At 29.8% G+C, this 17,983-nt stretch overlaps 2 protein-coding genes across 2 annotated transcripts; both read left to right on the top strand.

Annotated features, from left to right (window-relative positions):
• The first annotated feature begins 9,600 nt into the window (after positions 1–9,600).
• LOC124918191 (F-box protein CPR1-like) lies at positions 9,601–11,811 on the top strand. The gene is made up of 3 exons (XM_047458395.1): positions 9,601–9,946; positions 10,026–10,498; positions 11,545–11,811. The coding sequence occupies exons 1-3, from the start codon at positions 9,601–9,603 to the stop codon at positions 11,809–11,811; spliced, it is 1,086 nt and encodes a 361-aa protein (XP_047314351.1).
• A 4,156-nt stretch (positions 11,812–15,967) lies between these two features.
• Positions 15,968–17,338, top strand: LOC124918192 (F-box protein CPR1-like). Its single transcript, XM_047458396.1, has one exon. The coding sequence runs from the start codon at positions 15,968–15,970 to the stop codon at positions 17,336–17,338; it is 1,371 nt and encodes a 456-aa protein (XP_047314352.1).
• Positions 17,339–17,983: the final 645 nt, after the last annotated feature.

Consider the following 17,983-nt stretch of genomic DNA (forward strand, 5'->3'; position numbering starts at 1 on the left):
ATAAGGATTTTTTTTGATATTGAGGATAATGTTCAAAAATCAAGAGTAACAAGACAATATGATCAAACTCATTAAGTACAAACTCAACAACCTCAAAATTAAGTGTCTTTATGACAATCCAATTTAATTGAATTACTCTTTAAGAACAATTTATGGTACCCGTTACATATTTTGATATGGAGCTTCACCATAATAGATGTTAAGGGGTTTTTCAATAGAGACATTAAAAAACAATTTGGTGCAATGAGAAAACTTTGTGTCGAGAGACCAAATTAATATAGTTTGCAAATTAAAGAAATTCATCTATAGACTTAAAGAAGCGTCTTGTTAGTGATACCATAAATTCCACAAAATAACAATTCTCTCTTTTGGTTTTGAGGTGAATTTAATTGATTATTTGTGTATCACAAGTTTAGTGAGAGTACACGTCCATTTATGGTTTTATATATGGGTGACATTTTGTTTGTCACAAATTTTGCTTGACATTAAGTATCCAATAATTATGAGATATTTGAAAAAACTAAGAATTAAATGCTCACATATAGAAAGTCGGAAAGTCTTGAGATCATTGAGTATTCTGACTCCGATATTATGGGATGCCAAAATAGTATGAAATCTATTTCGGGTAATATTTTTCGCTAGCTGATTTTATCGTTTCTTGAAGAAGTGTCAAACAAACACTTATAACGTCATCCACTATTGCAGCGAAATTTCTGACATGTTACTAGGCATCAAATTAAGTGATTTTGACATCAAGTTTATTTAATGAAAGAAGTGATACAAAGTGGATAGATTTATATAAAATATATATGTACAAACTCTATGGTTATGAACATATTGGTAATGGGTTTATCGTCAAGTGTATTTTATAAGAATATTGCTCGTATGAGTGTCGTAGAGATCGATAATCTCTAACTTCAGTGGGAGTTTGTAGTTTGATTGTCTTTCAATTTAGTTATTTTATAGATATTTATGAGGTTTTTATTCTGATAAGAAATTAAGTATTATTCAGTTCATTATACTTTGTATAATTATGTTTAAAGTATGATCTCACTAAAGTCAAGAAGGACCAGTTGAAAATTGACATGAAAAGATCACCTTGCATGAAATTTTCATTCCTCACATTCATGATATGATTTGTCAATTAATTGTATTGATTTATGTGATCATTGTTGGGTCTAGTTGTGCTTAAATACAACGACGAGCTCTTTGGTCCTATATTGATATAATTAATTGATAAAATTGTTTAATACAACATATGATTGAGATGACATAAAACTTCAGGCGCATTATGGTTGATACATTTATTTTTGTACGTACGTGACCTAGTGGGAGATTGTTGGAATTTTAGGGTCACTTGTATAATAAATAATTGTGCATATGTCATATTTAATATAAGCCAAAATAATGTGATCTAATGTGAAATTAAGTTTATGGCTTATGGGTGTATTTGTCATGAATATAAAGTGAGGATACCTAAGTGGCATTTCTAATTTTATGAAGGGGCTAAATTAGAAATTGTCAAACCATAATAACTAACTTATTGTTGGTTATATGTAACGGTAATGGTCCCCATTTGAAGTAACGTCAATTTCTCCTTTGCGTCCCCATCAACATAGAGAGAAACCTATTGACTTACTCATCAAATGGAAGAATCATTCCACATAAAGAAAGTCTAAAGAAATAGAAGATTAAATACTTTTTCTATCACAAGGAAAGATTCATGCGATTAATTAAAGTATTCCGCAACATTCAGATTTTAATTTTTCACACATTAAATTATAATCTAGTTAGGATAATTCTAACAAAATTTTCTTTAAGAGTGAGTTAAGCTTGTTTTCAATATGCAGTTGATATTTTAGAATGCTTTGTTGGCTTTTAACTGATATTTTTCTTTCCTTTTTAACTTGGCATACATCCTATTTGCATGCATGTGTTTGGTGAAGAGTATTCTGATACAAGTTAATTGTTTTTCTCTGATTTCATTTTCTTCTTGCATTGTCCAGTTTATAGAAGATGGCGCAGTTGCGGATGATATTTTAGAAGAGATTTTTTGTCGATTACCTGTAAAGGTTCTGCTCAGGTTCAGATGTGTATATAAATTCTGACTTGCCCTAATAAGTGACCCATATTTCGTCAAACTGCATTTGAAACGATCGGTTCAAACCAAGAGGAACATCAACCTCTACCTGCATAATGACATTCACTTTCGGGATAATTTTGATTCCCCCCAAAATGTTCTTCCACCTGTTAAGGTCAAATACATTCCATTAAAGTTTTGGAACTATCGATTTAAGCCTAGCTATTCCTATGATGGCTTGATTTGCATGTCAGATGTCAATAATGACCTTGGCAAGGCCTTTTTATGGAATCCATCAACTGGAAAGTTTATAAAACTGCCTTACGAAACGACTGATTATGCAAATCAGTTAGGTATTTCTACCACCTGTGTTCATCGAATTTTTTATGATAACACCAATGACGATTACAAAGGGGTGAGAACTATAGTTAATTAGTACTTATATCTATTTGTTCATCATAAAACGTCTATTACATTTTGGTTAGTTAGAATTCTTGTTTTAGTGAAGGATGCAAGTTGCGGCTTTTATTGGCACTCTTGATTTATGATTGAAGGTCGTTCAACTTTTATAACTATTTTTTTTCATAGATAAATATTGTTTAAACTTTTATATGATTTTGGATGATTTATATTTCTTCATTTATTTTATTATATATTGTTGTAGAAAAATGAAGAAAGGAAATAATTAAATAGTAAAATCATGTAATTGATAATAACGGCTAATTAGAAAATCAATTAGTCTAATTGATTGATTTACAAATCAATTAGTCTAATTAATTGATTTGTTATTGATTTTCTCAATATTCCATTTTTGGAATTATTTTTCTTCCAGAATAATTCTACACTCCCCCTCAAGTTGGGTAGTAGATGTTGAGACTGCCCAACTTGCCACATACTTCCTCGAGTCGGCTTGGTGAGTATGTCAGCCACCTGATTGTGGGATGTAACGTAGAGGAGTGTAATAGAGCTTTGTCAGAGATTGAAAAGGGTGTTGTCGATGAATTGTTGATAACATTCTTTCAATTTGACTGATTCAAAAATCATGATTCACTTAGTTAGAGGAGTGGCTCTTGGCTCTTGGCTCTTGACACTTGGCTCTTGACTCTTGGCTCTTGGCTCTTGGCTCTTGGCTCAGCTCTTGAAATGAAAAATGATAATTTTTGGACAGATAAAATGTTGAAAGAAATTTGTCGAGACATGAAGACGACGTTTGCCAAAAAAGGAGAAAAAATAAATTTGTCGAAACACGAAAACGATGCTCGATACAGATTCGATTGAACTATGGAAAAAGAAAATGCACTAAGATTTGTGATAATAATTTTAGAGAAATATGAGATTATAGAAACATTTGAGTTCTCCTCCAATGGCTATTTCCACCATTGGAGGAGGTAGCGGAAAATTGTGAGTCGGTTTCTTCAAGATGAAAAAACCCGCTCTGATAACATGTAGAAAAATGAAGAAAAGAAAGAATTTAATTTCTTGTGTTTATTGATTGTTATTCTTACATAAGACTGTCTAGTGCTTAAATAGTAAGATTACATTTGCAGAAAAGGAAATAATTAAATAGTAAAATCATGTAATTGATAATAACGACTAATTAACAAATCAATTAGTCTAATTGATTGATTTACAAATCAATTAGTCTAATTAATTGATTTGTTATTGATTTTCTCAATATTCCATTCTTGGAATTATTTTTCTTCCAGAATAATTCTACAATTGTTTTCACTTTAACAAAAACATACCAATTTATTTAAAAAAATCGGAGACGACGAAGCTTGAGAAGCTCGTAAAGTCTACACTTCTTGGAGGCTTTTCTTCTCAGTTGAAATTCAACATTGGTTGCTGGAAATGTGCTATCGCTCGTATCATTCTACATGAAAGATTCGGAAACTACAGTTCATTTCCCTTTCTCTCTAGTTTGATTCGTTGTTTTCTTTTCACTCTGTTGATTGATGACTTTGAATTTTTCCTTTTCTTTCTTTTGACAAATAAAATAAATAAAGATGTTGGAATTACTTGATGAGGAGGTTGTTAAGCTTGAAGAACAAGTGACACATTTCAGACATGAGCTGTATCAAGAAGTTCACATTTATTTACTGTGAAAGCTGCATCAATCAAGCTAAATCAAATAATGACTTCTTTATTCCTATTTAGGAAACTCAAGTTAGTAATCCCATCTTTAAATTTTTTTTTTCTTTTCTATTGATATATTAAAATTTTTTACTTCAAATTATAGGCTACTCCTTCATAAACTTATCTCAAGTTAACATGAAAAGTCTAACCCATCAAGAGAAACTTGCTTTTTGGATCAGCACATTCAACTCTTGCATATGAATACAAGACACTAATCATTTCTATTATCTTCTGATTAATCACTTTTGAATACTTTTCATGATCTGCTTTCACTAATTAAGATATTTGCATACAGGGTTGTTCATCAGGTTTTCGGGTTATTCGAGTTCAGTTTATTTAAATTTTTATTTTTTTTAGCCAATTCGAAAACCGAACCGAATTCGAATAAATTTTAATTAAACCGAATTCGATATTCGGTTCGAATTCAAACCGAATTCGTTTTTTTATTCTTTGAAACTAGCCTAACTCAAAATAAATTGCATCAGCCGAAAATTGAACCCAGATCTGTATCGTGGCAGGGTACCATTCTACCACTAATACTTTTGTTATTTTATTTTTTATTATTAAATTTTGAGTTCAAAATATTCTAATTTGATTATTTTAAACTTTTTCTTAAACTAAGTTTGGAAAAATAAATAATAAAAAAATGAATTCGGTTTTCGGTTTGGTTTCGAGTTGAAACCCAAACTCGAAAACCAACTCGAAAACCAATTCGAAAACCGTATTTGAATTCGAATTGGTTTGAATTCGATTTGAAAACCGAAAATGAAATTTGAATTCGGTGAATTCGAATTCGTTCGGATATTCGGTTCAGACCAAATATTGAACACCCCTATTTGCATATAGCTAACCGGTAGAATCTAAACCAATAATCTATTCTTAATGATTACAAAGCATTTATACTTTCTCTTTTTGTGGGTTTTCATTTAACACTCCTCTATACATGATTTCAGAGTTGATCAGGGAATAACCTTATAAATCACACTGCAGATTTGTGGTCACTTGGTGTCATCTTGTAAGTTTTGTTTTCTTAGTTTCGTTTTGATTTACTTTGTTGTCATGTCACTAATAACTGTAACTGTTCCATCATATAAGATATTATATACACATTGTTATTTTGAACTATGTAGGAGAGTATGCAGACCACATCATGTCTATCCTTCATAATGCAATTTGAACAATTGTCTGGATAATTTATATAAATGATGAGAAACAACATATCTTTGTATTTTGTTAGTTGTTTGTCTGAAATATTATTAGTAACAATAATGATTAAATTATTAGTAATAGTATAAATATTGTAGTAGTTAAATCAAATATTATCTATGTTGCTCTATAGAAAGACTATTTTTTATTTATGAAAATCATCAATTATAAGTTAATAGATAATTTAACACCCATGTTTCAGGTCCTAAGCTTCAAACATAAGTGGTCTTACTTATGAACCACACCACACGATTAGCCCGGAAACTAAAATCAATTTACCTAAGAAAAATAAATAGACTATGTCAAGGTTTTCATCATCGAGCTGATGAGTCTTTGATTATGTTGTTTTAAATTATGGTATTCTCAATAAGCTCATTTATGAAGTTTAAAAATCATTTTTAGTATAGGCTCGGTATTTTTTTTATTTAAAGTTATAAATTCGAAAAATATAAAATATGAGTGTATATCGTTACCAACGGAGGTAATGCATTCTAGCAATAACAATATTTCTCTATTTTGTTGTATGCAAAGGAAGATTGAGGTTAGACGACATAAGGACTACTAATATATTCTCATAATCAACAATTACGAGCATAATGGCAGCAAAAAGGTTTCTTCAGCATTTCTACTTTCGTGCAGGTCCTTTCTGCATTCCAGCAAGAGAAGCTGTAGATTTAACCTTAGTCTCTACCCTTGGAGAACTTAAAATTTGTATCATCGTCTCTATTGCGTTATTAGCAACACATCCTTCATGTAACAAATCATTGAGAGAGACAACATAAAGAATACTCTTCAAATGCATCCAAAACAAAATTCTTTTATTCAAGTAAGTCACTAGTCAATAATGCACTTTGTTTAGTTTATTGAAGGTTGATGTATCTAATTTGTGGATCAAATGGTTCAACTTCTTAGTAACAATTTATTTCAAATTTTAGCTTCCATTATCCAATATACTTTTACTATGATTACACAGATTCCCAAGGTCTTTCACATTTTCAGTTTGAAGAGAACTTTATATTCCTTCTAAATTCTATCACATAGCACCAACTTGCTCTTTGTTAGATAACAAATATCAATTTTCTGAAATATTTAAGTATGTGCTCCAAGTGTTTGATAAAAAAGTCTTAGATAATTTGTCAATATAAATAAACATAATTTCTTATACACTTTCCTGTTGACATGATTTTTGTTGTCTTAAGTATTGGTATTTCATTGTCTATTCAATCAATTTTAATGTTAAAAGTATATCTTTGAAAACAGAGGTTTTAATGTATTTGATAATGAAAAATCTTCACAATAAATCAAATTTTAACATCTTCTTACATTATGTGCAGACTCTTTAAAAGATCAACATAGTAATAATACAGTACATTTCCAATATTTCTTATTTTTGTATACATTTGATTATTAAAAAACAAATATGCTAGATTAATAAGAGAGTTTGCTCAACTTGTGGATGCTTGTGATAATAATCAAAATGCCTGAGTTCATTATGATATTTGTTTTATGTGTACATTAATGCTTCACAAATGAACCAAAAGTGTAATAACTTTGTCATCCAACTAATTTAACTAATTTTATATATTTACTTTCTTAGTATTAAAAGTATGGTATTTGATGTCTTAGACATTTGACTCTCTTACAATTTTTCTGGTTCGTAATTAATAATTTTCTTGTTCATTGATTTAGATTCAATCATTTGATTGAATTCTGATCTCGGAACAATCAGTATTTGGAATAAAAGCATCCCCAAATTATACTACTTATAACTAATCCCTGGCTGGTCTTCAGGTTGTGATCTTCTTCTTTAATTATTCATATAAGAAATTTGTTTGGTTATCCAATTATAACTTAAGAAAGAAGAAGAAATCATAATTCTTCAATCACTTTCACTTGTGTTGAGGGGTTTATTGGTCCTATTCACTGCAAACAATTATATCTTCAGAAAGAATGAATAAATCAATATATAAAAAATTTAAATCCGAGATTCAATGCAATCACATATCGTGTTAAACAAATTTTGAAGAACACATGTGTAGAAAAATGAAATTAGAATGTTTAAGCATTTGAAATCAACCACATATAGTATTAATCAATAAAAGCTTGAATTCACTCAAAAATAATTTGTGATTTTGAAAGAATGGTCTTTAAGACAACACATTTCAAATTGTGCATATTCCCACCATCTTCTACTTCTTGGTCTTCATCATTTTTAGTAATTAAACCATGAACAATGCATTACCCTTTGGATCAATATTTCTTTTTAAATTTCAATATTTGATCTTCTCGACTCCATGTTATTGAAATGGTTTTATCTTTCAAATATTTTGATCGTTTTTAAACCCCAACTATCCCAATGTCTTGAAAACTAAAGGAAGAATCTTCTCTTAAATAATTTCCAAACCTCCTTTTATAATGTCTAATTATTTTAATCCATCTAGCTGTTGAAAAAGATGATCTATTTACATTCCTATCACAAACAAGCTTAATATATGCGGATATCTAAATTGCTTCATCCCTTTAGGTATATATTTTAATTCACCACAAATCGTGTTAAAAATGTGTCAAAAATGTAAAAAACATGTGAAACGTGTCAACAACGTGTTAAACATGTTTAATATGTTAAAAATGTTTTAAACGTGTTAAAAATATGAAAATGTGTCAAAAACGTGTTAAACGTTCCAAACATGTGAAAAACTTGTTAAACGTGCTAAAATGTGAAAAACGTGTTAAACCTGTCAAAAACGTAAAAAATTATGTTAAATGTGTCAAAAATATGAAAACGTGTTAAACGTGTCAAAACGTAAAAAAAACGTGTTAAATGTGTCAAAAACGTGTTAAATGTGTAAAAAACGTGTTAAACGTGCCAAATATGTGAAAAACTTGTTAAACGTGCAAAAATGTAAAAAACGTGTTAAAAATGTGAAAATCATGTTAAACGTGTAAAAAACGTGTTAAATGTGTCAAAGATGTGTTAAACGTGTCAATGACGTGAAAAACGTATTAAATGTGTCAAAAACGTGTTAAATGTGTCAAAACATGTTAAACGTGTCAAAAACGTGTTAAACGTGCCAAAAACGTGTTAAACATGTCAAAAACGTGTTAAAAATGTGAAAATCATGTTAAACGTGTTAAAAACGTGTTAAACATGTCAAGGACGTGAAAAACGTGTTAAATGTGTCAAAACGTGTTAAACGTACCAAAAACGTGTTAAACATGTTAAAAACGTGTTAAAAATGTGAAAATCATGTTAAACGTGTTAAAAACGTGTTAAACGTGTCAAGGACGTGAAAAACGTGTTAAATGTGTCAAAACGTGTTAAACGTACCAAAAACGTGTTAAACATGTTAAAAACATGTTAAAAATGTGAAAATCATGTTAAACGTGTTAAAAACGTGTTAAACGTGTCAAGGACGTGAAAAACGTGTTAAATGTGTCAAAACGTGTTAAACGTGCCAAAAACGTGTTAAATGTGTCAAAAACGTGTTAAGCGTACCAAAACGTGTTAAACGTGCCAAAATATGAAAATATGTTAAACGTGTGAAAAACGTGTTAAAAACGTGTTAAACGTATTTAATGGGTAAAAAACGTGTTAAACACGTCAAAAACATGAAAAACGTGTTAATTTGGAATTACAATTTCAACCTAAAAAAATATTAGAATTATACTATATTGAATTCCATTGTAATTCTAATTCCAATTTCAATTCTTAATATTAAAGTGTTTAACAAACATAATAATTGGAATTCGACACTCCAACTCCAACAAAATTAAATTAAAATTAGGCCCATGTCTCTTAATCCCCACTTTTATTTTATTTTTATAAATATTCATGTCTCTTCTAAACCTAATCATCTTATTTCCATTCCAAAACCAACCCTTCGTTCTTCAGTTCTTAAGTCAACAAGCTTCCAGATTTTGATCTATTTACGAAGTGAGTTCATTTGTGACTGATTTTCCAATTTTTATTTCTGTTATATTATATGTTATAATGTTTCTAATCTTTATAAATTAAGACTTTGGTTAAATGTAAATAATGTGCATGTTAAGATAAAATCAGCTTGTTTTCAATATGCAGTAGATATTTTAGAATGCTTCGTTGGCTTTTAACTGATATTCTTCTTCTTCTTTTTAACTTTGCATAACATTTTCTTCTTGCATTGTTCAGTCTATAGAAGATGGCGCAGTTGCCGAATGAGATTTTAGAAAAGATTCTTTGCCGATTATCTGTTAAGTGTCTGCTCCGTTTCAGATGTGTGTCTAAATCCTGGTTTGCCCTAATCAGTGACCCATATTTTATCAAACTGCATCTGAAACAATCAGTACAAACCAATACCAACAATAGCCTCTTTCAAAGGAACTTCGATCTCTTTCGGGTGGCTCTTGATTCCCTCCATGACGACGATGTTCTTCAACCGATGAAGATCGATTCCATTCCATTGAGGTTTCGGAATTATGGACTTAGGTCTGGCTTTTCCTGTGATGGCTTGCTTTGCACGTCAAATTTCATAAATGCCCTTGACAGTACCTTTTATATGGAATCCATCAACCCGAATGTCTATAAAATTGCCTTACGAATCGACTGATATCGCAATTCATCCAGGTTTATGTACCTCCTGTGTTTATCGAATTGGTTACGATAACACCAATGACGATTACAAGGTAGTGAGAATTGTGGTGTACCTAATTCTGGGTTTTGGCATCGAATACGAGATTAAAGTTTATAGTTTGAGATCAAATTCGTGGCATAGGCCTGAGAAGTTTCCTCATTGTCCGAATTGGAAAAGCTTTGGAAATTCCATTGTTTGTGGATCTCTGCACTGGATCTCAACTGTGAAATCAGAGAAATCAGATTTAAAAGAGGAAAGTTTGATTGTTGCCTTTGATATTGGGACAGAAAAATACAGAGTACTTCCACAGCCACAATACCGCGGTCCTTATTACAAATTATATGTGGATGATTTAGGAGAATGCCTTTCTTTAAGTTGTCATTACAAATCATCGACTGTGGATATGTTTTTGCTCAAGGAATATGGTGGGAAGAATGAACATTGGTCGAGATTGATTAATGCCACTGTCACTGTCACGGAGAACTTCTATAGAGAATTATTATCCTTTGAAACCTATTGTTTATTCAAAAAGTGGTAAGAAAGTGTTGTTAGGTATGGGTTCTAGGGGGCATGTATTGTATAATTTAGAAGAGAAGTCAGTTGTAAACATTAGGGTTTTTCATGTGGCAAGTTTAATTCACCTATACACTTGTCTTGAAAGTCTCGTCTCTATCAATGTTCCAACAAGCAGCAGATGTATGTAACCAAATATGTCAAATATTATGTTTTTTTTCCACTTATTTGATTTGAGTTTGAATTTAAAATTTGTGTTTTGTTTTTACAGACAGAGACAGAGAGAAGTGGTGTAAAATGGCTACCTGAAAATCAAATGTTGGAGTAGAGTTTTAAGAACATTTGGAGATATATAATATTAGATTTAGACATTAATATATGGCATTCTAATTTCTATGCTCTCTTACATTATTCTTATATGCTTGCAACACCTTTCTCCTTAAGTGATTTGAGTTTTGTTTCCGATTTATGAATTTCAATTTATTTGAAATTAGTACTATTGAGTATTCTATTTTTCTAAAATAGAAAAATGGGCTTGTTGGTTTTAATAATTCTTATTTTGAAAAGTAAATGTTAAAATACTAGTATTTATTGATTCAGTTCTGTTTGACATTTATAAGTTAATTTATTCTCACGTAAAGAGATCGTCCAATTTCCGGATGAGATTCTTGAAGAAATTCTTAGGCGTCATTGATTACGAGGTTAAAGTTAATAGTTTGAGATCCAATTTCTAGCATAAATAAGAGAAATATTCTAATCACTATTCGGATTTGGAGACATCGATATCAAAAAAATGCAATAGCTGGTGGAGCAATGCACCGGATGTCGGTAGACGTTGATAAGAAACGTTCCATTCTTGCCTTTCATCCCGGGACAAAGACATATAGAGAAATTCAACACCCCGAGTACTGTAATCTAGATTTATATTCGTGCTTGGCTAGCTTAGGAGGATGTTTTTCGAGAACTTGTCACTACTATTCGAGGATTGTGGATGTATAGTTGCTGAAAGAATATGGTGGGACGAATGAATCTTGGTTGAGATTGGCACAAAATATTCCTGTTCCATCTAATCATGTGGTGAAATCTGCTGCTTATTCAAATTGTGGTAAGAATGTACTTTTGAGCATGGATGATGATAATCTTGTTTGGTATGACTTAGATTCGGAGTCACTTGAAGATCCTAGGATTCATGCTGACGAGAACTATTCATTCGAAGTTGAGACTCTTGCTTGGAAAATCTATTACGATGTTGCAGAAGCTGGATAACTAGATGGTAAGTAAAAGTATAATTCAGGCATATATAGAAAAATAAATGATTTGATTACATGATTGGTTTAATATAGATGTAATTTTGAATTGGAATGAATTGGGCTTGTAGTAGCTCACTTTTGGAGTTGTAAAATGACAATCGCAATTAGTTTTTTTGATTATTCCCAACATACCTCTACTATACTTAATATTACATTGTTTGCTTACTTTTATTGGGTTGAGAATTGTATTAATGTTTCTTTATTTCTCATTCATGATTGTTCTTTGTATAGTTTTATATATGTACTAAATTTTATTGTTCTAATTAGCTTATCAAAATACACATGATGATCTTTCATAGGAAAAACTTTAGTATTTTGAACCTACTGAATGAAATTCCAAAGAATTTGATTTTGTCGAAATCAGAGGTTTATAGGTCCAAGATGATTTGTAGTTGAACTTCTTAAGAACAACTTTTATGTTTTAACTTTGTTCAAACCAAGTGATTTTGAAGCTCAAATGAGATTTTTGGATCTGACCCTTGACTTAATTGCATTGATTTGGTCTGAATTTAAATGATAAAACTGGGTTTGGATAATGTTGTTCACATATTATCTTCAAACTAGACAAGCTATTTCAAAACCATTTTGAATAAGAAATGCATGATGTGGGAGTGAGATGCCTTACTATCTAATCTCCTTTGCATTATATTACCTTATATTAAAACCAAATGTTTTTCAAATCAAATCCTTTTAAGCTAAAAATTGGCCAAATGATAGCAAAATTATCAAAGGGTATCATGAAGAGAAATGTGTTCATCATGACATACCTTATATTAAGATCAAATGTTAATGATTGAAAACTTAGACCTAATTTGTTTTGATATGAAATTATGTTTTGAAGACTAAATTTTATTGATTTTAAGAATGAGTTGATGATGGAAACATTTACATCAAATTTTGAATATGGTTTAAATTTGCATGCTAGGTGTTTGAAATTGAATGCATGATTCTTTAAAATTTATGTTTGTGAATTTGATTGATAAATGATTTGAAAAATACTTTGGTTGATGGTTTAGACTATTTGTCAAAAAAAAAAAAAAAAAAAAGAGAAAATGATCTTATAAAAATACTTTTAGTGGCGAAAATATTAGCGCCGGTAGAGGGTTTATGCGCCGGAAATGATATTACAAACGACCATATAACTTCTCTTTATGCGCCACTAAACGACTGGTAACACTTTTATTTCTATAAATAGATAAATCATTAATTAAGTATAATCAAGATAATGTTTTTCAAAATTTCAATTGTCAACAATCAACTATTTGTTTTTATCAATTATCAACAAAGATATATTATATATATTCCAATATTATTAACAATTAAATGATATAAATATTGGAAAAGAAAAATTAAGAATGTGCATTTCATTCTAAATTAAAATTTCTAATCACATCATTTAAATACAGAATAAAAATCTAGATATCTTACTCCATGGGCCTCTAATTATTTGTTATGATACCCTCCTATATCTTATTAAGAAAAATGGTGAAATATTATTATTTGATAAGTTAACAATAATTAGTTTAGAAATAGGTGCTTTTAATATATATATATATATATATATATATATATTTTTTTTACAGAAAGTCATTTTCAAAACCAAAACATTCAATCATAATTGTTTGAGAGAATAAAATATATTTTATTTTTGATCTGTTTAATAGTGGGAAATTTTCTGTAAAGTGGCCCCTAGATTCTTCGGATTTTCACTTCTTGGAAAGGTTAGTTTTTTTATGATGCACCAGTGAATAAAATCTCAAATTAATGGTGAAATGTGGGATGAAGCAAAGAGATGGATGATGATAATTTGACTATATATTTTACAAAAATAATCATCAAACGAGATTTTCATACCAAAAAAATATCTATATCAAATAATCTCTAAGACAAGGTCATACTTTCTAATATTTGTAATGCTGAAAATAGACTATCTTCTTAAAAAGGTTTTCAAACAAAACAAACTTTTAGATAAGGCTACATGTCTGGCCTTCTTCTCAGATCTCGAATGGATGACGAACCAAAATGATAAACTTCTCTAATGTTCTTTTTTATTTTATCATATTTTTATATAAATTTAACTTTTGAGAGTCATCACCTAGTTTTTTCATTCGAAAACTAGGAAAAGAAATGTTTGTTTGAGATTCTATTTTGCAGTTCAGTACTTGGTTACATATAGAAAAGGGCAACATCGGTGTGTTCCAAATTTCCGTCTAAAGTTGGTCTCTACTTTGAATATTCGACCATTTTTTTCTTGTAAACATGATATTTACTCCTCTTCTTGCTTTTCTCATGCTTAGATGGCATCCTGTTTTTATCTACGTTTTTAGTCGTTCCCTATTCCTAGGCTAATGATTTTCTTATCCTGAGCATGTGTCTATGTTTGTCATTTGAAAAGATTAAGTTAAAATTTATTTTTCTTATAAGGGTAGTTGAATATTTTTTTTCGTCTAAAAAGACCAAATGTTATATGTATGATTCCCACTAAAATGTTATAAATTAAATTGGAGTCTTTCTTTAATCTTTGATTGTTTAATATGGTGCTGACTCTCTTAATACAGGAAAAATGTGTATCTCTTGCTATTAAGATTTTCTTCAGTAAGAAATTTGAAACATTATTATCATTTTCCATTTAAAATTAGGTTATTAATAGAGTTTCTAACTGACAAGTAACATTTTGAGCTCTATGCCAAAATAAAAGGAGACATTAAATATGACCCAAGGAAGAGGTATGTATTGAGAATATATATATATATATATATATATATATATATATATATATATATATATATATATTTATGTTATTACAATTACAAGAGATAAGTTGCCACCAAGAAATATGTAAAATATGTAGTAGCCAGTTTTGAGCAACCGTCATCTGGTCTAGAGAATGAGCATAGTCGGAGATAGAAAAGATGTTTTTAATAAAGTCATTTTAGTTCGAATTAAATTCAACATATTCGTTTCAAATAACCCTTAAAGTGTGTTTGGTTTTCATGTCGAATCGATATTTTTTAAAAAATTTTAGCAAGTTAAAATGTCGAACCAATATATATATATATATATATATATATATATATATATATATATATATATTTTGTTTATTTAGTAAGTTAATATTTTTTGAACCAACTTTTTTTTTAATGATGAGAATTGACTTATAGACAAAATCTTTTAACACTTAAACTATCATAATAGATCGTGTCAAACAAATATCTTAATAATATAGATAATATATATTTATATTATTTATAATATATATTTTTAAAACATATAAATTACATTTTTATAGTTTTTTCAAATATAGTAAAGGAATTGTAATTGCGGAATTGTAATTAGAATTATAATTACAATCATCAAACATACCCTTATTTAACTTTCCAATTATTTCTACGTTAAATTCGTTTTCATAATCTTACCCATAGTTATAACTAACTTATACCTAATTAGTTTATATATTATTTAATTAGTTATAACTACATTAATAAATATATAATTTTTTCAAACAAAAGAATTTAAATTAAATATCAATTATTGTAAAAATTAAATTAGAATTTGAATACTAATTTCCTCATAGAAAAAAAAAAAAAAAAATCAATGAGCACAACATTTAAGATTAGGTAGTGAGAAAATCTAGTCTTTTTGATAAGTTGATAAATTTAGACTTTTTTAAAATTTTCTAGAGATGGTGACACCTTCATAAAAAAATAATATTATTGAAAATTGATGTTTTTGTTAAAAATACATTGACCATTATCGTTTTTTTTCTAGAATGCCTCATAATTCCTATTTTGAAAAACAGTTGTTTTCTATTAGAATTGAGTTATTTAATATTTATTTGACGAAATTACTTATTAATTCTTTAAAAAGATAGTTAATTATTAGAATTAATAATAATTTTGTCAAATAAATATTAAATAATTCAACCCATTTAATTTGAGAATTTATTTAAAATAATATACTATATTTAAAATGAAATCCAACTAATTAAATATATATGTGATGCGTTTGGTACTAACCAACTTTGTTGCTCAACGGAAGTGCGACTTCTATAACCATCATCAAGACTCAAGAAAACTCCAAGAGGAACGAAAGACTTCTATCAAAGAGAAATAATGGAACTGCGAAGTACTATCAAATCATTCTTCTTCTTCTTGCGTCGAAAGAAGGTGCAAAAATTACCCGATGAGATTCTAGAATTAATTCTTTCTCGATTACCTGTTAAGTGTCTGCTCAATTTAAGGTGCGTTTCAAAATCCTGGCTCACCCTAATTAGTCGCCCAAAATTCGTGAAATTGCATCTGAAACAGTCGGTTCAAACCAAGATCAACCTTAGTCTATACTTGAGTTGTATTAATCGTCCCTCGAGTTTCTATCGTGTGGATTTCGATTCCCTAGAGAAGAACGACGGCTATCTTCAACCGGTAGAGGTCAATTACAATCCTTTGAGTCATCTGGATAATAGGACCAATATTTATGGCTCATGTGATGGATTGATATGTATTTCAAATTCCATGGATATTGTCCTTTTATGGAATTCATCGACGAGAAGATTTTTAGACCGGCCTTCTTCCGCAATGGTTGAGTTCGCAAGAAACTCTAACCTTTCCCAATATATTTCTTCTGGATTTGGGTTCGATAACCAGAGTTATAATCCGCTAAGGCGTCAGGATAATGGGACCGGTTTGGAGCGCTTCAGTGAGGGATTGGTCTGCATGACATATACCCTAGACATCGTCGTTTTATGGAATCCATCAACCAGGAAATCTATAAAATTGCCTCAAGTCTCGGTTGAAATCCCAAATCAATCTTACCGTCATAAATATTCTACTTATGGAATTGGATACGATGAAACCAACCACGATTACAAAGTGGTGAGAGTCGTGGTTGTTCTTGGTGACGACATCTATTACGAGGTTCATGTTTTTAGTCTGAGATTAAATTTGTGGCATAAGCCAAAGAAATATTCCGATCACCATCCGGATTTGGAGTCATTGAAAATTGTAATGGCTGGTGGAGCGATGCACTGGATGTCGGTAGGCATGGATAACAAACGATCCATTCTTGCCTTTGATCTCGGGACGGAGACATACAGGGTAATTCAACACCCTGAGTACCGTGATCTTGATTTCTCCTCAAGTTTGGATAACTTAGGAGGATGCTTATCGTTAACTTGTCACTATCATTCGGGGATCGTGGATGTATGGGTTTTGAAGGAATATGGAGGGGAGAATGAATCTTGGTCGAGATTGGCGCAAAATATTCCTATTACTTATACTTATGTGGTGAAATCTGTTGCATATTCAAAAAATGGTAAGAAACTACTTTTGAGGAAGCATAATAGTCTTGTTTGGTATGACTTAGAATTGAAGTCGCTAGAAAATATTCGGTTTCATGCTGGTGAAAACAACTATCCATTCAAATTTGAGGTTATAGATTCTTGCTTGGAAAGTCTAGTCGATGTAAATGTTGCAGAAGCTGGATAACTAGATGGTAAAGTAAAAGTATAATTCATGCATATATAGACAAATAAGTGATTTTAGTACATGGTTGGTTTTATATAGTTGTAATTTTGTAGTGGCAGCTCACTTTTGGAGTTGTAAAATCATATGAAAATTTTATTACATTTAGACAATGGCAAATAGTTTTTCGATTAATAAAATACGTCTAAGGACTTCTATAATTGCAATCGCAAATATGTTTTACTTACATTTGTTGCTTACTTCTGTAATGCTTCTTTATTTTTCATCCATGATTGTTCTTGGTATAGTTTTATATATTTACTTATTTTAGTTATTTTGATCAGCTTATCCAAATATAAAATTTGGAATAACTAGTAATATATTTTCATAGGAAGACCTTTAGTGTTTTCAACTTACTAGATGAAGTTCCAAAGAATTTGATTTTGTTGAAATGAAAATTAGGATGAAAAGGTTTGTAGTTGAACTTCTTAAGAACAACTTTTGTGTTTTAACTTTGTTCAAACGAAGTGATTTCAGAGCTCAAATGAGATTTTTGGATTTGACCCTTACTTAATTGCATTGATTTGGTATGATTTTGAATAATGAAAATGGGTTTTAATAGTGTTGTTGACAAATTCTCTTCAAACTAGACAAGAGATAGAAGTTTTC

This window comes from Impatiens glandulifera, unplaced genomic scaffold (genome assembly GCF_907164915.1).
Source record: "Impatiens glandulifera unplaced genomic scaffold, dImpGla2.1, whole genome shotgun sequence".
Taxonomy (NCBI): domain Eukaryota; kingdom Viridiplantae; phylum Streptophyta; class Magnoliopsida; order Ericales; family Balsaminaceae; genus Impatiens; species Impatiens glandulifera.

What these genes read in the sequence shown, in the direction of transcription:
- LOC124918192 (XM_047458396.1), top strand. Translation starts at nt 15,968, where the DNA reads ATGGAACTGCGAAGTACTATCAAATCATTCTTCTTCTTCTTGCGTCGA.
- LOC124918191 (XM_047458395.1), top strand. Translation starts at nt 9,601, where the DNA reads ATGGCGCAGTTGCCGAATGAGATTTTAGAAAAGATTCTTTGCCGATTA. An exon ending in TTTCATAAATGCCCTTGACA is followed by an intron (nt 9,947 to 10,025) that starts GTACCTTTTATA and finishes CAATTCATCCAG; the next exon opens with GTTTATGTACCTCCTGTGTT. An exon ending in CGAGATTGATTAATGCCACT is followed by an intron (nt 10,499 to 11,544) that starts GTCACTGTCACG and finishes GTGGATGTATAG; the next exon opens with TTGCTGAAAGAATATGGTGG.